Here is a 24226-nt window from a genome sequence, read left to right as displayed (position 1 = left end):
TTAGCGGTGGTGCGCGCTAAAAGCGTTTCAATCAGTGATGTCACTCGCTCTGAGACCTGAAGTGGTTGTTCCCCTTGCGTTGCAAGGGCCGCGGGTTTTGTGGCGCGATGGGTAACGATGCTTCGTGGGTGTCAGTTGTTGATGTGTGCAAGGGTCCCTGGTTCGAGCCCAGGTTGGGGCGAAGAGAGGGACGGAACCAACACAGTTACACCAGCTCTGTCAGGAGGAATGGGCCAAAATTCACCCAACTTATTGTGGGAAGCTTGTGGAAGGCTACCTGAAACGTTTGACCCAAGTTAAACCATTTAAAGGCAATGCTGACCCACTGGGAATGTAATGAAAGAAATAAAAGCTGAAATAAATCATTCTCTCTACTATTATTCTGACATTTCACATTCTTAAAATGAAGTGGTGATCCTAACTGACCTAAGACGGGGAATTGTTACTAGGATTAAATGTCAGGAATTGTGAAAAACTGAGTTTAAATGTATTTGGCTAAGGTTTATGTAAACTTCCGACTTCAACTGTATCTATTTCTTCAAATATTCTACTCTCCATTGAAATTTCCCCAGGTCAATAAAGATGTGCTTTATTGACCACAGTATACACTGTAACACTACCACAGTACACACTATAACACTACCACATTACACACTATAACACTACCACTCTACACACTACACTCTACACACTATAACACTACCACTCTACACACTATAACACTACCACAGTACACACTGTAACACTACCACAGTACACACTATAACACTACCACAGTACACACTATAACACTACCACAGTACACACTATAACACTACACACTACCACTCTACACACTATAATACTACGACAATACACACTATAACACTACCACAGTACACACTATAACACTACACACACTATAACACTACCACAGTACACACTATAACACTACCACAGTACACACTATAACACTACCACAGTACACACTACAACACTACCACAGTACACACTATAACACTACCACAGTACACACTATAACACTACCACAGTACACACTATAACACTACCACAGTACACACTATAACACCACCACAGTACACACTATAACACTACCTACTCTACACACTACCACTCTACACACTATAACACTACCACAGTACACACTATAACACTACCACAGTACACACTATAACACTACCACAGTACACACTATAACACTACCACAGTACACACTATAACACTACCACAGTACACACTGTAACACTACCACTCTACACACTATAACACTACCACAGTACACACTATAACACTACCACAGTACACACTATAACACTACCACTCTACACACTATAACACTACCACTCTACACACTATAACACTACCAGAGTACACACTGTAACACTACCACAGTACACACTGTAACACTACCACAGTACACACTATAACACTACCACAGTACACACTATAACACTACCTCAGTAGACACTATAACACTACCACAGTACACATTATAACACTACCACTCTACACACTATAACACTACCACTCTACACACTATAACACTACCACTCTACACACTATAACACTACCACAGTACACACTATAACACTACCACTCTACACACTATAACACTACCACAGTACACACTATAACACTACCACTCTACACACTATAACACTACCACAGTACACACTATAACACTACCACTCTACACACTATAACACTACCACTCTACACACTATAACACTACCACAGTACACACTATAACACTACCACTCTACACACTATAACACTACCACAGTACACACTATAACACTACCACTCTACACACTATAACACTACCACAGTACACACTATAACACTACCACAGTACACACTGTAACACTACCACTCTACACACTATAACACTACCACAGTACACACTATAACACTACCACAGTACACACTATAACACTACCACAGTACACACTATAACACTACCACAGTACACACTATAACACTACCACAGTACACACTATAACACTACCACAGTACACACTATAACACTACCACAGTACACACTACTAACACTACCACAGTACACACTATAACACTACCACAGTACACACTATAACACTACCACAGTACACACTATAACACTACCACAGTACACACTATAACACTACCTCAGTACACACTACAACACTACCACAGTACACACTATAACACTACCACAGTACACACTATAACACTACCACAGTACACACTATAACACTACCACTCTACACACTATAACACTACCACAGTACACACAATAACCAGACTCATATAGTCAGGGCCACATTGCTCATGGCCCAGTTTATCATCTCTCATTATTATCTTGTCAACGAGATAAAACTCACCTCAACTCTAAAAGCAAAACAAGAATAAATCGAATTTCACACACACACACACACACACACACACACACACACACACACACACACACACACACACACACACACACTTCCATTTTACAGTCCCAATGCCCCGGGGCCTAGAAATCTACACACAATGCATCAGCGGAGCCACAAATCACCTCTGCATACTAAAATTAGTTCCACACTTCTCACCTCACACTCTCCCAGTAACCAGACAGGCTCTCCCAGTAACCAGACAGGCTCTCCAAATAACCAGACAGGCTCTCCCTGTAACCAGACAGGCTCTCCCGGTAACCAGACAGGCTCTCCCTGTAACCAGACAGGCTCTCCCTGTAACCAGACAGGCTCTCCCGGTAACCAGACAGGCTCTCTCTATAACCAGACAGGCTCTCCCGGTAACCAGACAGGCTCTCCCTGTAACCAGACAGGCTCTCCCTGTAACCAGACAGGCTCTCCCTATAACCAGCCAGGCTCTCCCTATAACCAGACAGGCTCTCCCTGTAACCAGACAGGCTCTCCCTGTAACCAGACAGGCTCTCCCTGTAACCAGACAGGCTCTCCCAGTAACCAGACAGGCTCTCCCTATAACCAGACAGGCTCTCCCTGTAACCAGACAGGCTCTCCCTATAACCAGACAGGCTCTCCCTGTAACCAGACAGGCTCTCCCGGTAACCAGACAGGCTCTCCCGGTAACCAGACAGGCTCTCCCAATAACCAGACAGGCTCTCCCTATAACCAGACAGGCTCTCCCTGTAACCAGACAGGCTCTCCCTGTAACCAGACAGGCTCTCCCTGTAACCAGACAGGCTCTCCCTATAACCAGACAGGCTCTCCCTGTAACCAGACAGGCTCTCCCTATAACCAGACAGGCTCTCCCTATAACCAGACAGGCTCTCCCTGTAACCAGACAGGCTCTCCCAATAACCAGACAGGCTCTCCCTGTAACCAGACAGGCTCTCCCTATAACCAGACAGGCTCTCCCTATAACCAGACAGGCTCTCCCTATAACCAGACAGGCTCTCCCAGTAACCAGACAGGCTCTCCCAGTAACCAGACAGGCTCTCCCTGTAACCAGACAGGCTCTCCCTATAACCAGACAGGCTCTCCCTATAACCAGACAGGCTCTCCCTATAACCAGACAGGCTCTCCCAGTAACCAGACAGGCTCTCCCAGTAACCAGACAGGCTCTCCCTGTAACCAGACAGGCTCTCCCTGTAACCAGACAGGCTCTCCCTATAACCAGACAGGCTCTCCCAGTAACCAGACAGGCTCTCCCAGTAACCAGACAGGCTCTCCCTGTAACCAGACAGGCTCTCCCTATAACCAGACAGGCTCTCCCTGTAACCAGACAGGCTCTCCCTGTAACCAGACAGGCTCTCCCTGTAACCAGACAGGCTCTCCCTAGTAACCAGACAGGCTCTCCCAGTAACCAGACAGGCTCTCCCAGTAACCAGACAGGCTCTCCCAGTAACCAGACAGGCTCTCCCTATAACCAGACAGGCTCTCCCTGTAACCAGACAGGCTCTCCCAGTAACCAGACAGGCTCTCCCAGTAACCAGACAGGCTCTCCCTATAACCAGACAGGCTCTCCCTATAACCAGCCAGGCTCTCCCTGTAACCAGCCAGGCTCTCCCTGTAACCAGCCAGGCTCTCCCTGTAACCAGCCAGGCTCTCCCTATAACCAGCCAGGCTCTCCCTATAACCAGACAGGCTCTCCCTATAACCAGACAGGCTCTCCCTGTAACCAGACAGGCTCTCCCAGTAACCAGACAGGCTCTCCCTATAACCAGACAGGCTCTCCCAGTAACCAGACAGGCTCTCCCAGTAACCAGACAGGCTCTCCCTATAACCAGACAGGCTCTCCCTATAACCAGACAGGCTCTCCCTATAACCAGACAGGCTCTCCCAGTAACCAGACAGGCTCTCCCAGTAACCAGACAGGCTCTCCCTATAACCAGACAGGCTCTCCCAGTAACCAGACAGGCTCTCCCTATAACCAGACAGGCTCTCCCAGTAACCAGATAGGCTCTCCCTATAACCAGACAGGCTCTCCCTATAACCAGACAGGCTCTCCCAGTAACCAGACAGGCTCTCCCAGTAACCAGACAGGCTCTCCCTGTAACCAGACAGGCTCTCCCTGTAACCAGACAGGCTCTCCCTATAACCAGACAGGCTCTCCCTGTAACCAGACAGGCTCTCCCTATAACCAGACAGGCTCTCCCTATAACCAGACAGGCTCTCCCAGTAACCAGACAGGCTCTCCCTGTAACCAGACAGGCTCTCCCTATAACCAGACAGGCTCTCCCAGTAACCAGACAGGCTCTCCCTATAACCAGACAGGCTCTCCCAGTAACCAGACAGGCTCTCCCTATAACCAGACAGGCTCTCCCAATAACTTTTTTATTCTCATAATTGTATTTTCTCTCCCTCTATTTCATTATCTGTTCATTTGGGGCCGCTGCCGCCGACATTATTTTTCTCTCCATTTAAAATCCTTCAGAAATCAGTTCATCTTCTGGTTGTGTTGGTTGGTTATTAATATTTGTTGTGTGTGTTGATAATCCTTTTCTGCATTGGGTCTATGGTTGCTAGTTATCTTGTGTTAATGTACTTTAGCCTGTTCGAGAGAGAGAGAGAGATTGACAGGACAGCCATTAAAGCGTACAGACAAACGAAGAGTTATCTTTGTTATCTCAGTCGCTATCTTTGGTGCCAAAACAAATGTCTTGTCTGGGTGAAGACCTCGTCAGAGTACTTCAACTGTTACAGGCTGATGGGTGTGAGTAGTTGTTTCTGTACTCGTAATAACAGCAGGACTCTACTACTGCCATGTATCTACGTCCTCCTATCACTGTCACCCTGAATGGCTCGGGGTTAGAGGAGGAAGACACCTAGCTAGAAGTATCTTGGTGTCTGATCGCTCTCATTCTGTACCCACATCACCCACCTTCAGTCTAAAGTTACATCCACAATGGGTTTCCTGTACCGCAACGAAACATCCTTCACCCACTCTGCCAAGCACACCCTTATAAAAAGGACCATCCCGACAATCCTGGACTATAGTGATTTAGTTACAGGCTTGCCCCAAAAACCTCCCTTGATAAACTAGACTTCATTTACCACACTGCCATCCGCTTTGTTACCAGGTCCCCCTTCAACACTCATCACTGTGACCTTTACACCCTGGTCAACTGGCCGTGTTACAAACACGACACCAGACCCACTGGTACCAAGTCCCTCGTAGGCAAGTCCCCCCTCTACCTCGGCTCACTCCTCAACATCTCCACTACCAGTAGAAACCCCTGGTAGATGTATCACACTGGTCGTTCCTAAAGCCCACACTTCCTTTGGCTGTCGTTCATTCCAGTTTTCCACCGCCAACGACTGGACCGAGCTGCAGATGACCCTCAGACGTGATTCATTCATCCCACCACAATCCTTCAGCAACATGAACTGAGCTGCTATGTGATCAATGTAGCTGCTGATCATTCAGTCTGCTGTGTTGCCAAGGACTTTTCTGCTCTAAACCCACTGGGAATATTTCTTCTTGTTGTATATTTGATCAATTTGGACCTTTCCTCTGTATAGTGTGTTTTATGTGATTTTAGTGGGATTGTGTGTTGTCCTGTTTACTGTTGTAATGTTATGCCTCTTGGCCAGGTCAGTACTGTAAGTTAAAATGGCTTCTCAATTGACTTGTATGGTTAAATAAAGATAAAACAGTCATACTAATAATAATAATCTCTACCTTTTTCTCTGCCTTTTTCTGTTTCCCCCTTTCTCTCTCTCTCCCCCTACACCACCATCTCTCCCTCTTTCCCACACCTCTCTCTCCACCCCTCCCTTTCCCTCTCTCCTCTCCCCCCTAATCTGCCCTCCACCTTTCTCACTCCATCCCTCCCTGTCATCCCCCTCTCTCTCTCTCTCGTTCGCTCTTTCTCAGAGATGTGTTCAAGGTGGATGGCAACATCGCCCTGAACTACCGCGACCCCGAGGGTGACCTGGTGCGTCTCCTTGACGATGGGGACGTGGCGCTGATGGTGGCCGATGGGCGGGGTCAAAGGTCAAAGGTCAAGAGGCCTGTCAATCAGTTTCCGTGGGAACTGCATGTTACCGCGGCCTCTGACCTGTCAGTGTATAATACTGAGATATAAAGACAGGGAGATGGAGAGGCCGTTTTGTGTTTGCTTGAGTGTGTGCGTATACACACTTGCGGGTGCACTTGTCCGTCCGTGCCCTTGTGCGTGAGTGTGTGTCTCGCCAGCTTGCGTCCGTAATCCACTGCAAACCTGCATGTAGTAGTCCGGACTGAGATCCAGTGACAGGGTGACAGACTTTAATTAAGGGGACAGACGCTGAAGTTAGTCTGATTGAGCAATGGGTTGCAACCTAAAAGGCACACTATGCCCTATATAGTGCACTACTTTTCACCAGACTTCTATGAGCCCTGGTCAAAAGTAGTGCACTATATAGGGAATAGGGTGCCATTAGAGACGATACCTTAGTCACATTCATTAGTATGTCTGTGTTTGGTGGCTTTAAACGTGTAACATTTCACCTGTACTGTTGAGTAAATGTTAATATAAGGACATTTAATAAAGGTTTAGAAACATGTTTTTATTCTCCATATGTCACGGTTGTCAAAAGGAGAAGAGGACCAAAGTGCAGCGTGTGTGTCGTTCCACATTTTATTAACACTGTGAAACTATGCAATACATAAATAAACTGAATGACAAAACAACAAACCGTGATGCAGCGGTGAACCATACACTGACTCAAAATGAATCTCCCACCAACCCAGGTGGAAATAAAACCCTACTTAAGTATGATCTCCAATTAGAGACAATGAGGACCAGCTGCCTCTAATTGGAGATCATCCCAAACAAAACCAACATAGAAATACAAAACTAGAACATGAACGTAGAAATACAAAACATATAAAAAAACACCCCCTGTCACGCCCTGACCTACTCTACCATAGAAAATAACATCTTCCTATGGTCAGGACGTGACACCATATATTCTGTTGTGGTCTTAGTAATGCTTAGCTAAGCTCCCATTGTTTTTTTTATGAGTAAAAAATACACTATTGAAATATATAAGTGCGTGTGTGTGTGTGAGAACACGCGCTCCTGTGTGTTATCTGTGTTTGCTGAATGTGTTCTGATGAGAGAGAGGAACAGTGAACATCAGTGTGTGGTCTGGGTGACATCTAGAGGCTGCGTCCCAAATCGCACCCTTTCCCCTATTTAAAGCACTACTTTAAAATAGCACCCTAAGAGATTATGGTGCCATTTGGGACAGAGTAAGGTAGGCTGGACCTAGCTCTCTGGCCGGCCGACTGGTACTATCCGGCCAGATGGATAGGTAGGTCTGGCCTATGTACATGACCAGGGAAATGTAGGAGAGCATGTCGCCACGGTGATGTTTCCCTCTCGCTGCTTCTTGTCAACATACTTGTTGCTATTGGAAACTTCTGTCCCCAGCACAGAGGTGGTGAAGTAGAGCTGAAACAGCTGCTATGTTTGAGTCCTGTCCAGCTGTGGGCCAACAGCTGGTTTGGGTCTCCACATAATGACAGATGACAGACCCAGACACACAATATTCAGACCCTTTGACTTTTTACCACAATTTGTTGCGTTAAAATGTATAAAAAATAAATAAAAAAACATCCTCCGCAATCTACACACAATACACCATAATTACAAAGCAAAAACAGGTTTTTAGAAATACCTTATTTACATAAGTATTCAGACCCTTTGCTATGAGACTCGGAATTGAGCTCAGGAGGCATCCTGTTTCCATTGATCACTTTCCGAACGCACTGTACATTAAATTCTCTTTATTAGTTCCGTTCCTCTAAGAAAGTGAAATAGAGCCCTAGACACCACTTCCCTCCTCTTTCCTTCCCCACTAAACCACCCAAACCTCAACCCCATCCAGCCTCTCTAACCCTCCTAGAGTCCTAGACATCACTTCCTCCCCCCACTACACCACCCCAACCCCATCCAGCCTCTCTAACCCTCTAGAGTCCTAGACATCACTTCCTCCCCCCACTACACCACCCCAACCAGCCTCTCTAACCCTCTAGAGTCCTAGACATCACTTCCACCCCCCACTACACCACCCCAACCCCATCCAGCCTCTAACACTTTCACACAATCTCTCCCTATCTACATCATAGGAAGAGTAGCTGTTGCCTTGGCAGCAGCTACTGGGGATCCATAATAAATACAAATACAGTTCACAAATATCGACACGTACTTCAACGTTTCCTCCACTAAACACTCATCACACAGACCTGTATCATGTCTCCCTATCATCCACAACGTGGTAAAAGTTAGATATATTGTGTGTGTCCAAACCGTAGTCTACTCCACACAACTTCACCTGTCCTATATCCCATACTCCCCACCTCTTCCTTAACTGGCCGGGACACGTGACAAAATGGCCTCCCCTTACTACTAGCATCCCACTGCCTTTGCCAAAGATTGAGCCCTTTTGCCCGGATCGATGACTTGACTTCCCTGCGGCCCAGCGGGACCTGAATATCTACCCCCTCTCTCCACACAGCACTCATAGCCACCACATTGGCCTTCTCATTACCCAGCGGGAACCCAGAAAAAGCTTACCACCACTCCCATCCCATTAACAGCACCATCATCTCTACAAACCAGTCTCCCCTATCCGACCTGCCCATCTTCACACCACTTAACGCTGCAGCCCAATCAGAGCAGACCACCACTCTGAGTGGTTTCACCTCCTGTACCCATCTCAAACCTATAATCATGGCCATCAACTCAGCCACATACACTGACATGCAATCAGTAAACCTCTTACATAGTCTAACTTTGAAATCTGGGATATACACCCCTGCCCCACCCTACCACTAACTGGATCCTTTTAACCATCTGTATATATCCATAAAAACTAAGAAAAACAATTTATCTACATACAGTGTATCTCTCCACACCCCGTCTCACGTCCTCACCCAATTCTCTCCTACCCTGATTCATATCCACATCTACACATGATTTCGCAAAATAGCAAGAGGAACGTTCCCCGCTGCAATTGCCGGCCCTGTCTCTCTCTCCCCCAGTCCATTTTCTACCACTTTCTGCCCAATTGTCCACTTCAAACCACATTGACAATTCTGACCCCACCCTCACCCGTATGACCCGATCGAACAGGAAGTCCATGATCCAGTTTTAACCACCTATCAATGTTCAAGATGTATGTAGTTTTAGCTTCTCCACACTAACGGACCGTGAGTTGCAGCCGTCTTGAAATGGGCTTGTGGGTGTGGCCTAAAATGTTATGGCCGTATGTCCATATATGGTACTAAGTTGCGCCAAAGATTGTATAGTACAAAGATGTCCTCCAGCAATTGTTTTACTTTTACTGTTGAAAAGTGATATCCCAAGAATAGTACACACACTAAAGGATATTTTTTTTATTTTTAGCAAAATAGTGTTTTTTAGACAACTGCAAAAGGAGTAGGGCATGTTTAATAGAAATATTGTCATGAATCTTGCTAATTTGTTTCTAAACCAAATAGATTTCAAATAAATGTTAATATACACATGCTTCCTAAACAGGTGTAGACTAACAGTAAAATGCTTACTTACAGGCCCTTCCCAACAATTCAGAATACTATAAAATATATATTTTTTGTCATTTGAATAATTTTGTCTAGTTATTTTCAAAATGATGAAAACAGTGGGCCATTTTAGTCAACTAAATGTCCTTTCATTTTAGTCGCATCACATTTGTATTGTCTCATTAACCTACTATATAGTCAACATAAATCACTGACTTCCATGTGCACCAACATACTGTGCGTAGCCCTGTGTCATCGCTTACCAGATAGCTAGGTCCGGCCTTAACAACTGCACTTTGCACAAGGTCCTGTGCACGTACCACCAGTATGTGACATTTCACACTAGGAACAATAAGACTCTACATTTGCGCTATGGGACAAAGCCAAATGCTTTCAGACTGTCAACTTCTGTGTTGTAAGTTGTGCCTACTAAAACCTGTACAATCTTCCCTAACAATAAGCCTTGGGTATCAAAACATCTAAAATCACTACTTAATATAAAGAAGGCAGTTCATTGTGAGGGTGTTAAACAGGCTTTAAGAGATGTACAATGTGAGATCAAAAGACAGATACTGGTGGATAAGGAGGCATACAAGCAAAGGATGGAGAGGACCCTCTCCCCAGGAAACGCAAGGGTGGCCTGCCAAGGGATTAAATCCATGGCTAGTGCCCCCTACATAGGCAGGGGAAAAACCAGTGCTGACCTTTGGAGACATGAGGGCCAGAACATGGCTAACGAACTGAATGTTTTCTTAAGATTTGAATCAGACGGCTTTGTGTCGGAGGTAAAACAAATGGAAGCATCATTACAAATGTTTGAGAGAGTTTGTTGTTAAACAGGCTGATGTTTTGAAGTTGTTCAGGGGATGTAATGCACACAAAAGCCTAGGCCCAGACAAAATGAGTGGACATGTGTTGAAGCACTGTGCTGAACAATTAACTGGTGTTTTTACAGACATTTTCCAATCGTCGCTCAACCAGCAAATCGTGCCAGTATTGTGGAAAAACTCAATAATTGTACCCATTTCTAAAGCATCTAATCCCTCTCTGTTGAATGACTCCTCGACCCGTTTCAGTTTGCCTATCAGCCCAGCAGAGGAGTTGGTCTATAGACCTCTAGAGGGTGCCAAATCCTGTTTATTGACTTTTCTTCTGCCTAAAACACAATCCAGCCTTACATTCTGGCACAGAGACTCGTAAGAGACTTCTTAGATGGGGGGGCTGGGTTTGTGGCTGTTGGACTTCCTGAGCCAGAGGTCATAGCGGGTCAAAGTAGGTCCCCACGTGTCGGACATACACACCACCAACACAGGCTCCCCACATGGATGTGTTTTGTCCCCACTCCTGTACATTTTGTACACTAATAGTTGTACTAGTTCGCATCCTGACAGACACCTCATTAAGTTCGCTGATGACACTGCCTTGATCAGCCTGTTGCATGATGACGAGGAACACCATGGCCCGGTCCTAAATGACGTTGTAGAGTGGTGTGACCAATCACACTTGGTCCTCAATACCAACAAGACCAAAGAGATGTGCATAGACTTCAGGAAGCGAACAACACCAACCTATCAGATGTCAGAACGTAGAGATTGTAGAGGAATACAAATATCTGTGTTTCCTCTTGGACAAATCAAATCAAATTTGATTGGTCACATACACATGTTTAGCAGATGTTATTGCGGGTGTAGCGAAATGCTTGTGTTTCTAGCTCCAACAGTGCAGTAATATCTAACAAGTAATATCTAATAATTTCACAATACACACAAATCGAAAGTAAAGGAATGGAATTTAGAATATATAAATATTTGGGCGAGCAATGGAGTAAATGTACAGACCTGATCTACAAAAAGAGTCAACAGAGACTGTACTTTCTCAAAAATCTGGAACCTTTTAATGTTGACTGTACTATGCTGCGCTGTGTGTTACAAATCTTCATTGAGAGTATTTAAACTTTTTGTATTGTTTGTTGGTTTGGCAATGCCACTTTCAGCCAGAAAATGCTGAGAAGGATGATCAACACAGCAAGTAAGGTACTTGGAGTCAAACAGACAGACTTGGATGAGATCTTTAAGGTCAGGGCCCTCAGCAAGGCTCCAAAATGATTTTAGTCCCAAGCCACCCCTTGTACCCGAACTTTGAACTACTCCCCTCTGGGTGCAGGTATAGGGCACCTCCTGGCATGAAAAACAGAACTAGACAATCATTGGTGCCAGGTGTGATATCCCTCCTAAACAGCTCAGGCTAATGTTCCTATCGACCCAGTAAGGCCAGCAGGCTAGTCTCTTTTTATTGGTATATAACTGTTATGAATGTTGTATTGTCAATTTGTTTTCTACTATATTTAAATGCCACTTTGAACATGTACATGATATTGCAACAACATGTCCCTATGGGGACAATAAAGTAAGATGGGTCCAGCTAGATATCTGGGTCCATAGCTAGGTCCCAACTGGCCGGCCGATTGGTCCCATTTGACCAGCCGACTGGTACTATATGGCTGGCCGAGGGGGAGAGTGAGTCAGGTTAAGGGGAACCAATAGAGAGCGGGAAGAAGGCGGGCAGGAAAAGAAGAAGAAAGTGGAACATCTTAAGAGTAAATATGGAGTAAATATGGAGTGCTGCAGAAGTGAATTGATGAGTGTGAGGATGAATTAACTGCGGTAGCAGGTGCGCTGAAGAACACCTAGTTTGAGCCTCGTCCCGATGGTGAAGAAGTCGTTTTTTTCCCCCAGTCGGAGTGAGATTTTTGGAGAGAATGGGTCCTTGCCTTCTGGCTGATCCATAAGTGATTTCAGGTTGGGTGGAGAAGTGGTTGGGGAATGCTGGGTCGGTGAAAGTGACTTGAAGTGGAATCATGTAGATTTGTTGCGATTCTGCCGTCAAAAGGGAGCATACGCTCCGCACCACGTGACTGGGGAACTGTGACTTGCTTTCCTCTCTGGAGCAGGGCACCATTGAAAGGATATATGACTGGAGTGGTGCTCAGTGGTGTGTGTGGTAAAGGTTTACCTCAGGCTAGCTTTCCTCCACACTGTGGAAAGGAAGCAGCTGTTTTAAGGCGTGTTCAGTACCAGTCAAAAGTTTGGACACACCTACTCATTCAAGGGTTTTTCTTTATTTTTACTATTTTCTACATCACTACTATGAAATAACACATATGGAATCATGTAGTAACCAAAAAAGTGTTAAAAAAATCTAAATATATTTATTTTTTGAGATTCTAAAAAGCAGCCACCCTTTGCCTTGATGACAGCTTTACTCTTGGCATTCTCTCAACCAAGCGTGTGTAGTGAGGAGACCATAGAGGTGAATGCCGGTACTGTTTAGCTAGATCTAGAACCCCTATCAACACTATCACACTCAAAGAGGGCTCCCTTTCACTCTCCAAACATCATGGAAAAGATATGCGCACTCACCCACATCTAGAACAAGTTCCCACTGTTTGGAGTTAACGCTGAGACAGAGGTTCATTTCCAAATGGCCCTATGGGCCCTGTTCAAAAGTAGTGCACTATGTATGGGATAGAGTGTAATTTGGGATGCAGACAGGATCCTTAAACCCCTATCAACATTGTTGCAATACTGTAAGAAAGGATCCCCTTCCTCTTTCAAAAATCCTCTATCACTAAATCCTTTGGGGTGGAAAGAGTTGTCTCTCTTTCTCTTAACAATCACTATTACCACCCCATGAGTGAGAAGAGATCTTTGTGTTTCAATAACGTCCATTATCTTAGTAGGGTATAGAGTGAGGGAGGGTTGGGGGCCCCTAGACGCTGATCTTGGGTCAGTTTGCATTTTTTCTCACTAATGGTTAATAATATTGTGATTGGTGAAGGGGAAGCTGATCCTAGGTCTGTGTCTAATGAAAGAAGTTGTTCACTTGCTTTGTGGTACTGGGAACAGCCATTCAGCTGTTCATTGTGTGTTTCTCTTTCTATGAAAAATATGTAGGCCTATGAATGTTTCCTTGAATTTCTCTCTCCCCACACACCCTGCCTCTCTCTCTCTCTCTCTCTCTCTCTCTCTTTGTCTCTCGTTCGCTCTCTCTCTCTCTTTCGCTCTCTCTCTGTCTTTCTCTCTCTCTCCCTCACTCTCTCTCCCTCACTCTCTCTCCCTCTCTTTCCCTCTCTCTCTCTCTCTCTCTCTCCCACACTCTCTCTCTCCCCCTCTTTTGCACTCTCACATCTGGACAGGCGTGAAACAGCTGGGTCCGTTACAGTCCTCCTAGGCAGACACACAGACACATACACAAGCACGCTGTTTCATTTCCTTACTACAGCAACCTCTCATCCCTACATCTCTCCAAGCCACCCCTCCATCTCCCCCTTCCACTTCCCTTCCTCTCTGGGGACATTTGAGGTCTTCTGTGTCCTATGGAGACGCCCCTTTCTCCTCCTCCCCACCCATCCAACTGACCCTAACACCCTGTGTGTGTGTGTGTGGTGGGGGGGTGACACAATTCCTGTTCTTCGCTCACTGGCTCTGCTCTTTCTCTCTTCTACTCCTTTCATCCCTCTCTCATCTCTTCATCCTCCCTCCATCTTCCCCAGGGCTACGATTCACAATCAAGATTTGGAAGAGAGGAGGCACTTGGAGGGAGGAAGAAAGAGACTGTTCTTTCTTCAGTTTTTCTCTTTTCGCAATATTTCTGGAGTAAAATGTGCATCTGCACAGTAATGTGTTAGAAGGAAGGAGATTAATGGATGTGTTTCTGAGTGTGTGTGTGGCGTGTGCGTGCGTGCGATGGACTGTGTCCTAATATGGCCCAGTGATTAGGCTTGTCTTACTTCTGATTAATATTCACATGGAAAGAAGTTAGATAAATGAGTGTGGGATGTAGGGATAATGGAGAGATAATACCCGCTGTAGATCAGTCTGTCAGGACAGAACAAGGGAAGAACGGAGGGAGGGGAAGAGAGGAGGAGGAGGACCGAGGAACACGCCGGCCTGGCACTAAGCTATCTAAGCCAACTAAATAACGTCATCCTCAAGCCAAGCTGGGGAAAATGAGAGAGAGAGAGAGAGACAGAGGGAGGAAGAGAGAGAGAAATAGAGGGAGGGAGGGAGAAATAGAGGGAGGGAGGGAAGGAGAGAGAAAGATAGAGAGAGGGAGGGAGTAAACGAGGTCATGCCAGGCAAAGTGGAGGGAGGGAGGAAGGGAGGGAGGGATGGTGGAACATAGCCAACCAGTGAAAGAGGGAGGATAGGGATGAGTTAAATAGAAAATGGTGGTAGGCCTTAGTTGAGGTCATCTTGATATCACGGTATAGTGGTGGCTGGATATGCATTATACAGACATAAAACATTCTTCTAAGACTGCAATTAGACTATATGACAACTTGATTTGTTGTGGGAGCAACCAGCACTTTTTAAAAGGCACGATTAAGACGTCGCCGGAGGGGATAGCTGCCGTCTTACCGGCTCTTATTAACCAACCATGCTATTTTGTTTGTTTTTTCGCGTTGTTCCTAACTTGTTTTGTACATAATGTTGCTGCTACCGTCTCTTATGACCGAAAAGAGCTTCTGGACATCAGAACTGCGATTAGTCACTTAGATTAGACAAAGAGTTTTTCTTCAATGAGTTGGAACGGGAGGGATATACTACCCGACCAGGCCCAGATTCCCGTCATTCACTGGAGAAGGAAACAGAGATTTAGTGGAAAAAGATCTGGGTGCCTTGTGAGGATCAGGTGACGAGTGGCTAATCTGCCCTTGCCTTCGGTCCTGCTAGCTAACGTTCAATCGCTGGAAAATAATTGGGACGAACTGAAAGCACGTGTATCCTACCAACAGGACATTCAAAACTGTAATATCTTATGTTTCACGGAGTTGTGGCTGAACGACGACAAAAACAGCATAGCTCTTACTTTTTTAGGGAATTTCTTAAATCTGCATTGTTGGTTAAGGGCTTGTAAGTAAGCATTTCCTGTAAGGTCTACACCTGTTGTATTCAGTGCATGTGACAAATAACATTTGATTTGATTTGATTCACCCTAACTTCAGGGGTTCCAAGATTATTTCCAGCAACTGACGGACATGGTCTGGTAGTGCCATAGTCCTTCCTGTCAGACTGACGGACAGGGTCTGGTAGTGCCATAGTCCTTCCTGTCAGACTGACGGACAGGGTCTGGTAGTGCCATAGTCCTTCCTGTCAGGACTGACGGACAGGGTCTGGTAGTGCCCTAGTCCTTCCTGTCAGACTGACGGACAGGGTCTGGTAGTGCCCTAGTCCTTCCTGTCAGACTGACGGACAGGGTCTGGTAGTGCCCTAGCCTTACCTGTCAGAATAATCAACAGAGGACTTGGAAAGCATTTCACCTCCCGTAGAAGTGGCACTATGGTTATAGTGAGTAACCTATTTTATGTTCCTGCAACTCCACCTTCTAGTGAGTTTATACAAACTGTCATCTACAATTCTGATAGATTGGAGACTGTCAGAAAACATGGTTGGAATGGTAATAATTTGGTTGTTATACCATTGGTTATCTCGAGGCTCATACCCCAGGGGCAGAGTGGCCCACACTTATTGAATATGGTGTTTTTAAATGTTAGAGCAATCACTAGGAAAAACCTTTCTCGTGAATGACCTCATTACTGAGCACGAAGTTGATTGTATGTTTCTCACTGAATCATGCCTGTCTTCAGATTGTAGTGCCTGTCACGGTTGTCGTAGGAATGAGCGGACCAAAGTGCAGCGTGTGTGTCGTTCCACATTTTATTTATACTGTGAAACTATGCAATACATAAATAAACTAAATGACAAAAACAACAAACCGTGACACAGAGGTGAAACATACACTACTCAAAAGTAATCTCCCACAAACCCAGGTGGGACAAACACCAACTTAAATATGACCTCCAATTAGAGACAACGATGACCAGCTGCCTCTAATTGGAGATCATCTCAAACAAAGCCCAACATAGAAATACAAAACTAGAACATCCCAACATAGAAATACAAAACTAGAACCTAACATCGAAAAACTAAACTAGAAAACCCCCCATCACACCCTGACCTACTCTATTATAGAAAATAACAGCTTACTATGGTCAGGGCGTGACAGTGCCACTCCCATTGAAGACTCCCCCAGACTACAGCTTTTCATCCTGTATCAGAAAAGGGAAAAGGCGTGGGGGGACAGCCTCTATTTTTAGTAATGCTCTTAGCTGTAAGGACATTTAATTTGACGATTTTGGATCTTTTGAGTGTCATGCTATACTGTTTAAATGTAAGCCACCAGTGCTGCGTCCCAACTCTCCTCCGCGCGCCGGAACCAGTGGTCCACCGCAGGAGCCTCGGTCTGACTCTGATGCCAAGGGGCCAGAACCGGCTGATATCCCAACACACACTGAAATGGAGTGAGGTTAGTGGAGGAGTGGCGGAGCGAGTTCTGAGCCATCTCTGCCCAGGGCACAAACGCCGCCCACTCCCCCGGCCGGTCCTGGCAATAAGACCTCAGAAACCTACCCACATCCTGATTAACTCTCTCCACCTGCCCATTACTTTCGGGGTGAAAACCTGAGGTAAGGCTAACCGAGACCCCCAGACGTTCCATGAATGCCTTCCAAACCCTTGACGTGAACTGGGGCCCTCGATCAGACACTATATCCTCAGGCACCCCGTAGTGCCGAAAGACATGGGTAAACAGAGCCTCCGCCGTCTGTAGGGCCGTAGGGAGACCGGGCAAAGGGAGGAGACGACAGGACTTAGAAAAGCGATCCACAACGACCAGGATCGTGGTGTTACCTTGTGAAGGTGGAAGATCGGTTATGAAATCCACCGACAAGTGCGACTACGGCCGTTGTGGAACGGGTAAGGGTTGTAACTTACCTCTGGGTAGGTGTCTAGGAGCCTTGTACTGGGCGCACACTGAGCAGGAGGAAACATAAACCCTCACGTCCTTAGCTAAGGTGGGCCACCAGTACCTCCCACTAAGACAGCACATCGTCCGACCAATCCCAGGATGACCAGAGGAGGGTAACGTGTGAGCCCAGTAGATCAATCGGTTGCGGACAGCGGACGGAACGTACAGACGCCCAGCTGGACACTGTGGGGGAACGGGCTCTGCACGTGACGCCCGCTCAATGTCCGTGTCCAGCTCCCATACTACCGGTGCCACCAAACAAGAGGCTGGGATGATGGGAGTGGGATCCATAGACCGCTCCTCTGTGTCATACAGCCGGGACAGTGCGTCTGCCTTGACGTTCTGGGATCCTGGTCTGTAAGAGAGGGTAAACACAAAACGGGTGAAAAACATGGCCCACCTTGCCTGGCGAGGATTCAGTCTCCTCGCCTCCCGGATGTACTCCAGATTGTGGTGGTCAGTCCAGATGAGAAAAGGGTGTTTAGCCCCCTCAAGCCAGTGTCTCCACGCCTTCAAAGCTTTGACGATAGCCAACAGCTGCCTGTCCCCCACATCATAGTTTCGCTCCGCCGGGCTGAGCTTCTTAGAGAAGAAGACACAGGGGCGGAGCTTAGGTGGCATACCCGAACGCTGAGAGAGCACAGCTCCTATCCCAGCCTCAGATGCGTCCACCTCCACTATGAATTGCAGAGAGGGATCTGGATGAGCCAACACAGGAACCGAGGTAAACAGAGCTTTCAGTTTCCTAAAAGCCCTATCCACCCCAGCCGACCATTGCAATCGCACCAGACCACCCTTCAGCAGTGAGGTAATGGGAGCAGCTATCTGACCAAAACCCCGGATAAATCTCCGGTAGTAATTGGCAAACCCTAAAAATCGCTGCACCTCCTTTACCGTGGTGGGAGTCGGCCAATTACGCACGGCTGTAATACGGTCACTCTCCATCTCCACTCCTGACGTAGATAGGCGATATCCTAAGAAAGAGACGGACTGTTGAAAGAACAAGCATTTCTCAGCCTTGACATACAGGTCATGCTCCAACAGGCGACCAAGCACTTTGCGCACCAGGGACACATGCTCGGTGCGTGTAGCGGAGTAAATCAGAATGTCATCGATATACACCACTACACCCTGCCCGTGCAGGTCCCTGAAAATGTCGTTGACAAAAGATTGGAAGAATGATGGAGCATTTTTGACCCGTACGGCATGACAAGGTACTCATAATGCCCTGAGGTGGTACTAAATGCTGTCTACCACACGTCTCCATCTCAGATACGCACCAGGTTGTACACACTCCTGAGATCCAGTTTTGTGAAGAAGCGCGCACCGTGCATTAATTCAATCACCGGGGTGATCAGAGGTAGCGGGTAACTGTACCCCACTGTGATTTTATTAAGACCTCGATAATCAATGCACGGTCGCAGACACCCATCCTTCTTCTTCACAAAAAAGAAACTCGAGGAGACGGGTGAGATGGAGGGCCTAATGTACCCCTGACGCAGGGATTCTGAAACATATGTCTCAATAGCCACCGTCTCCGCTTGCGACAGGGGATACACTTGACTCTTGGGAAGTGTAGCGTCTGCCATGAGATTTATCGCACAATCCCCCTGTCGATGGGGTGGTAATTGAGTCGCCTTCTTTTTACAGAAGGCGAGAGCCAAATCGGCATATTCAGGGGGGATGCACACGGTAGAGACCTGGTCTGGACTTTCCACCGTAATAGCACCAACGGAAACCCCTACACACCTACCTGAGCACTCTCGCGACCACCCTGTAAGAGCCCTCGGTGGCCAAGAAAAAGTGGGGTTATGACTAGTCAACCAGGGCAGACCCAGCACCACTGGAAACGCAGGAGTGTCAATAATGAAAATACTAATTTTCTCCTTGTGACCCCCCCTGCGTCACCATAGTCAAAGGAGCTGTGACCTCCCTAATCAACCCTGATCCTAATGGTCGACTATCTAAGGTGTGAATGGGAAAAGGCACTTTCACCGGTACAATAGGGATCCCTAAACTATGAGCCAACGTTTGATCAATAAAGTTCCCAGCCGCACCTGAATCTACTAGTGCCTTATGCTGGGAATGAGGGGGGGAAGAAAAAAAAAATCTGGAAAAGTGACAGACACAAATATATGGGCAACAGAGGGCTCTGGATGAGAATGGTGTCTACTCACCTGGGGTGGCGCCAGAGCGCCCTACCTGTTACCTCGATTCCCAGAAGAACCTACCGACCAACAGTGTGTTCTCTGCGGTCACCGATGGTGCTTGAGCGGGAACTCCCTCCGGTCTCCCTGTGCACCCTCTCTCCTGGCTCCATGGTTATAGGAGAGGGGGTGCGGGAGGATGGAACCACCAGACCCCGATCTGGACGTCCGCGAGCAGCCAGCCAGTTGTCCAACCGGATGGACAGATCCACCAGCTGGTCGAAGGTGAGGGTGGTGTCTCTACAGGCCAGCTCCCGACGGACGTCCTCCCGCAGACTGCAGCAATAATGATCGATCAGAGCCCTCAAACCTCTCTATCATCCTGCACTGACTGTCAGGGTCCTGAACTCCAATGCAAAATCCTGGACGCTCCTCGTCTCCTGCCTCAGATGGTAGAGGCGCTCACCCGCCGCTCTGCCCTCGGGTGGGTGGTCGAAGACTGCCCGGAAACGGTGGATGAACTCCTTATAACGGTCCAATGCCGCATCTCCTCCTTCAACCATAGCGCTGGCCCATTCCAGGGCTCTCCCGGTGAGGCACGAGACGAGGGCGAAAATCTTCTCACGGTCTGATGGAACTGGGTGGACCATGGCCAGATAAAGTTCTAATTGGAGCAGGAAACCCCGGCAGTTGGCAGCACTTCCGTCGTAACCCCGAGGCATGGCTAGACGGATACCACCCGGTTCAGGTTGACAAGGGGGATTTTGGATTGACCCCGGTTGGGCTGGTGGAGGCGCTGGCTGAATCTCCCGTCTCTCCAAGCGGTCCATCATCTGAACAGCGCGATCCATGGCAGCGCATAGATGTAGTAGTCTCTCCGCATTCTCCTGGATGCGCTCCTCCACCTCCCTGTCCGGGATATCTTCTCCTGCTGACTTAAAAAAAATGGTTGGTGATTCTGTCATAATCCGTGTGTGTAGGTGGCAGGGAAGTCAGGCGCAGGAGAAACCAAAGTGGTTAAAAAAATGGAGTATTTATTAAAAATAAAAACTCCAAAACCAATTTAGAAAATAATCTGGGTAAACAATAACCCGTCGCACACCGATACATAAACAACATGTACATAACAAACAATCACCGACAAGGATAAGAGGGGAAACAGAGGGTTAAATACACAACATGTAATTACTGGGAAAAGAAACAGGTGTGTAAGGAGACCAGACAAAACCAATGGAAAATGAAAAACTAATCAATGGTGGCTAGAAGACCGGTGACGTCGATCGCCGAGCACCACCCGAACAAGGAGGGGCATCGACTTCGGCAGAAGTCGTGACGCCTTGCTTAATTAGGCTGGGTATCAGTCAAGCAAGACCCGCTGAGAGGTTTGATGACATGTTCCCTAGCCTACCACGCAAAGGCACTATGGAGTTATTTTCCATGGTTGACACAGACATGCGCAGGAAAGTGATATCACAACTTAAGCCTTCTACCTGCCTTCTACATGCCTATCCCCACCACCTTCTTCAAAATACTTTTTAATTACAAGCTGTTGTTAATCACTCCCTGTTGACAGGCACTTTCCCCACTACGCTAAAAACTGCTATGGTGAAACCCCTTCTGAAGAAAAGGAATCTAGATTCTTCAGTTAATGGCAATTTTCGGCCAATCTCCAACCTTCCATTCTTAAGTAAAATTCTGGATTTAAATGAATTCAACAGAAAAGTAATTTTTTAAGTGCAATCTGGTTTTCATGCCCACCACAGCACAGCGACAGCCTTAGTAAAAGTGATAACTGATCTTAAAGCCATGACAGATGCCAAACAGCTCTCTGTCCTTGTACACTTGGATTTAAGTGCTGTATTCGACACTGTTGACCATGATGTCCTTCTGGGCAGATTGGAAAGGTGGGTTGGCCTCTCCGGTCCAATTCTATGTTGGTTTAGGACCTATTTAACTGGTCAAGAGTTTTTTGTCACCCTTGGTGAACATAACTCAGTGAAAATACTGTAGATATTAGATGTGGTATTCCACACGGTTGGATTTTGGTTCAGGTACTGATCAGTTTATATGTGTTACCCATTGGCAGCGTTATTAGAAAGCACAGCATTGATTTTCACTCCTACACAGACGATACACAACTTTACATTTCTGTGTCACCAAAGGATTTTAGCTCCACTGATAAATTATTAGTGATTTAAATACTTGGATGGCTCACAACTTCCTAAATAAATCCAAGACTGAGGTATTTGTTGTTGGAGCCAAAACACAGAGAGAGAATCTGGCCTTGCATTTTTTAACCGGCAATAAAAATAAAACACCAGTTAAAAAACAGAAGTGTCAGTTTAGATTCTGAACTTAATTTTGAATCACACATCAGGAATGTGACCATAATATATTTTTACCACCTGAGGAACATTGCCAAGGTGCAGCCATTTCTCTCTCAGGCTGATACAAAGAGACTCTTTCATGCTTTTATTACAAGCATGCTTGACTACTGAAATGCTCTCCTGTCTTTTTATTTATTTATTTATTGTCCTTTATTTAACTAGGCAAGTCAGTTAAGAACAAATTCTTATTTTCAATGACGGCCTAGGAACAGTGTGTTAACTGCCTTGTTCAGGGGTAGAACAACAGATTTGTACCTTGTCAGCTCAGGGATTTCAACTTGCAACCTTTCAGTTACTAGCCCAATGCTCTAACCAGTAGGCTACGCTGCCGCCCCGTCTGGTCAACTCAAGAAAGCACCCCAATAAATGTCAGACATGCTTTTAAGTTATATACCCAGTAGGTCCCTCAGGTCCTCTGGCACTGGCCTTTTAACTATCCCAAAGCCTAGGACCAAGAGGCAGCCTTTAGTTACTCTGCCCCCAGCCTCTAGCATAGCCTGCCAGAGAACCTGAGGGGGACCAAGAGGCATGGAGAGGCAGCCTTTAGTTACTCTGCCCCCAGCCTCTGGCATAGCCTGCCAGAGAACCTGAGGGGGCCGAACCTGGGGACATATTTAAAACACACCTTTTCAGCTCTGCTTTTCCTCAGGGGGGTTTATTCTTTCAGTTTTTACTGTTATTCTTCAGTTTTTATCCTCTGGTGTTTGTTGTGTAGTAAATATTTATGTTTTATTCATTGTTCTTTTATTTACATTTTTTTTCCCCTGTGAAGCGCATTGTGTTGCATCCATGTCTGAAATGTGCTGTATAAATAAAGTTTGAATTGATTTGATTTGTGCATTTTGGTGTTTTGTTATATGGTAGGATCCCCTAATATTTGTGTGGTGACAGAAATCTGGCATTTCAGGCTCACACACACACACACACACACACACACACACACACAATCACACACACACACTCGTTTCTTTTCTGAGTTTGAAAACATTTTGTGTCTTGATCGGCCATTGTCCTGTGACGGTGTTTGTGTGTGTGTATGTGTGTGTGTGTGAGACAATGCAGGAATGTCAGGCATGCTGTTTGCACTTCCTGTGTTTTCATCCCGTCGCTAAGGTACCGCTTCCTGTCTGTGGAGGTCGAAAACACGGGACACACACACACACACACACACACACACACACACACACACACACACACACACACACACACACACACACACACACACACTTCACTCCTACTTACACACCCGGCCGGGCCGACCCTCTTTAACCACCTCATTAGTGGTTATATGAGTTGGTTGATGACCCGTGCTGGACAGAAGACAGTATAAGTTATGATCTTGTTGTTCTGTGTTTCACCTCTCAGCCTTGATCCTCTGCTCCCTCCGTTTCTCTGACAAAACAGAGGGAAACCTTCCTCCTCTCTTAGTCAGCCCCTAGTTCACAGAAATACCATTGTCAACAGTGGGAGAAAGAGCCGGAGAGGGAGAGAGAGAGATGCAGAGAGGAAGAAGGAGTGTGTGAAAAGGAAAAAGATAGTGGGAAGGAGGGAGGAGAAGAAAGAGGGGATGTGAGTGTTGACTGGTGATGTGAAAAGTGTGTCCCTGTTTTCCTATTGTGTTGATATGAACAGTAACAATTGAAGAGGGAGAGAAAACAGATAGAGGGAGAGAGAGGGGGAGAGGGGGAAAGAGGGAGAGAGAGAGTTGGGGGAGAGGGAGTGGTAGGGAGAGGGCGAGAGAGAGGGGGAGAGAGGGAGGGAGAGAGAAAGAGTGGGGGAGAGATAGAGGGGGAGAGAAGGACAGAGAGGGACAGAGAGAGTGGGGGAAGAAGGAGAGAGGGA

General features: G+C 46.5%; 1 protein-coding gene across 2 annotated transcripts in view; it reads left to right on the top strand.

Annotated features, from left to right (window-relative positions):
* Positions 1 to 7126, top strand: part of ncf4 (neutrophil cytosolic factor 4) — a 36049-nt gene extending 28923 nt beyond the window's left edge. The window contains 2 exon segments of one of the 2 annotated variants that reach the window (NM_001146354.1): positions 6325 to 6780; positions 6845 to 7126. In NM_001146354.1, coding sequence (NP_001139826.1) covers positions 6325 to 6535 — 211 coding nt within the window. In that variant the 3' untranslated portion in view covers positions 6536 to 6780; positions 6845 to 7126. 2 annotated transcript variants of the gene reach the window in all.
* Positions 7127 to 24226: the final 17100 nt, after the last annotated feature.

The sequence above is a fragment of the Salmo salar genome, chromosome 12 (assembly GCF_965601325.2).
Source record: "Salmo salar chromosome 12, fSalSal1, whole genome shotgun sequence".
Taxonomy (NCBI): Eukaryota; Metazoa; Chordata; class Actinopteri; order Salmoniformes; family Salmonidae; genus Salmo; species Salmo salar.
Note: the sequence above shows the minus strand (reverse complement) of the source record. Positions and strands in the feature narration are given on the sequence as shown.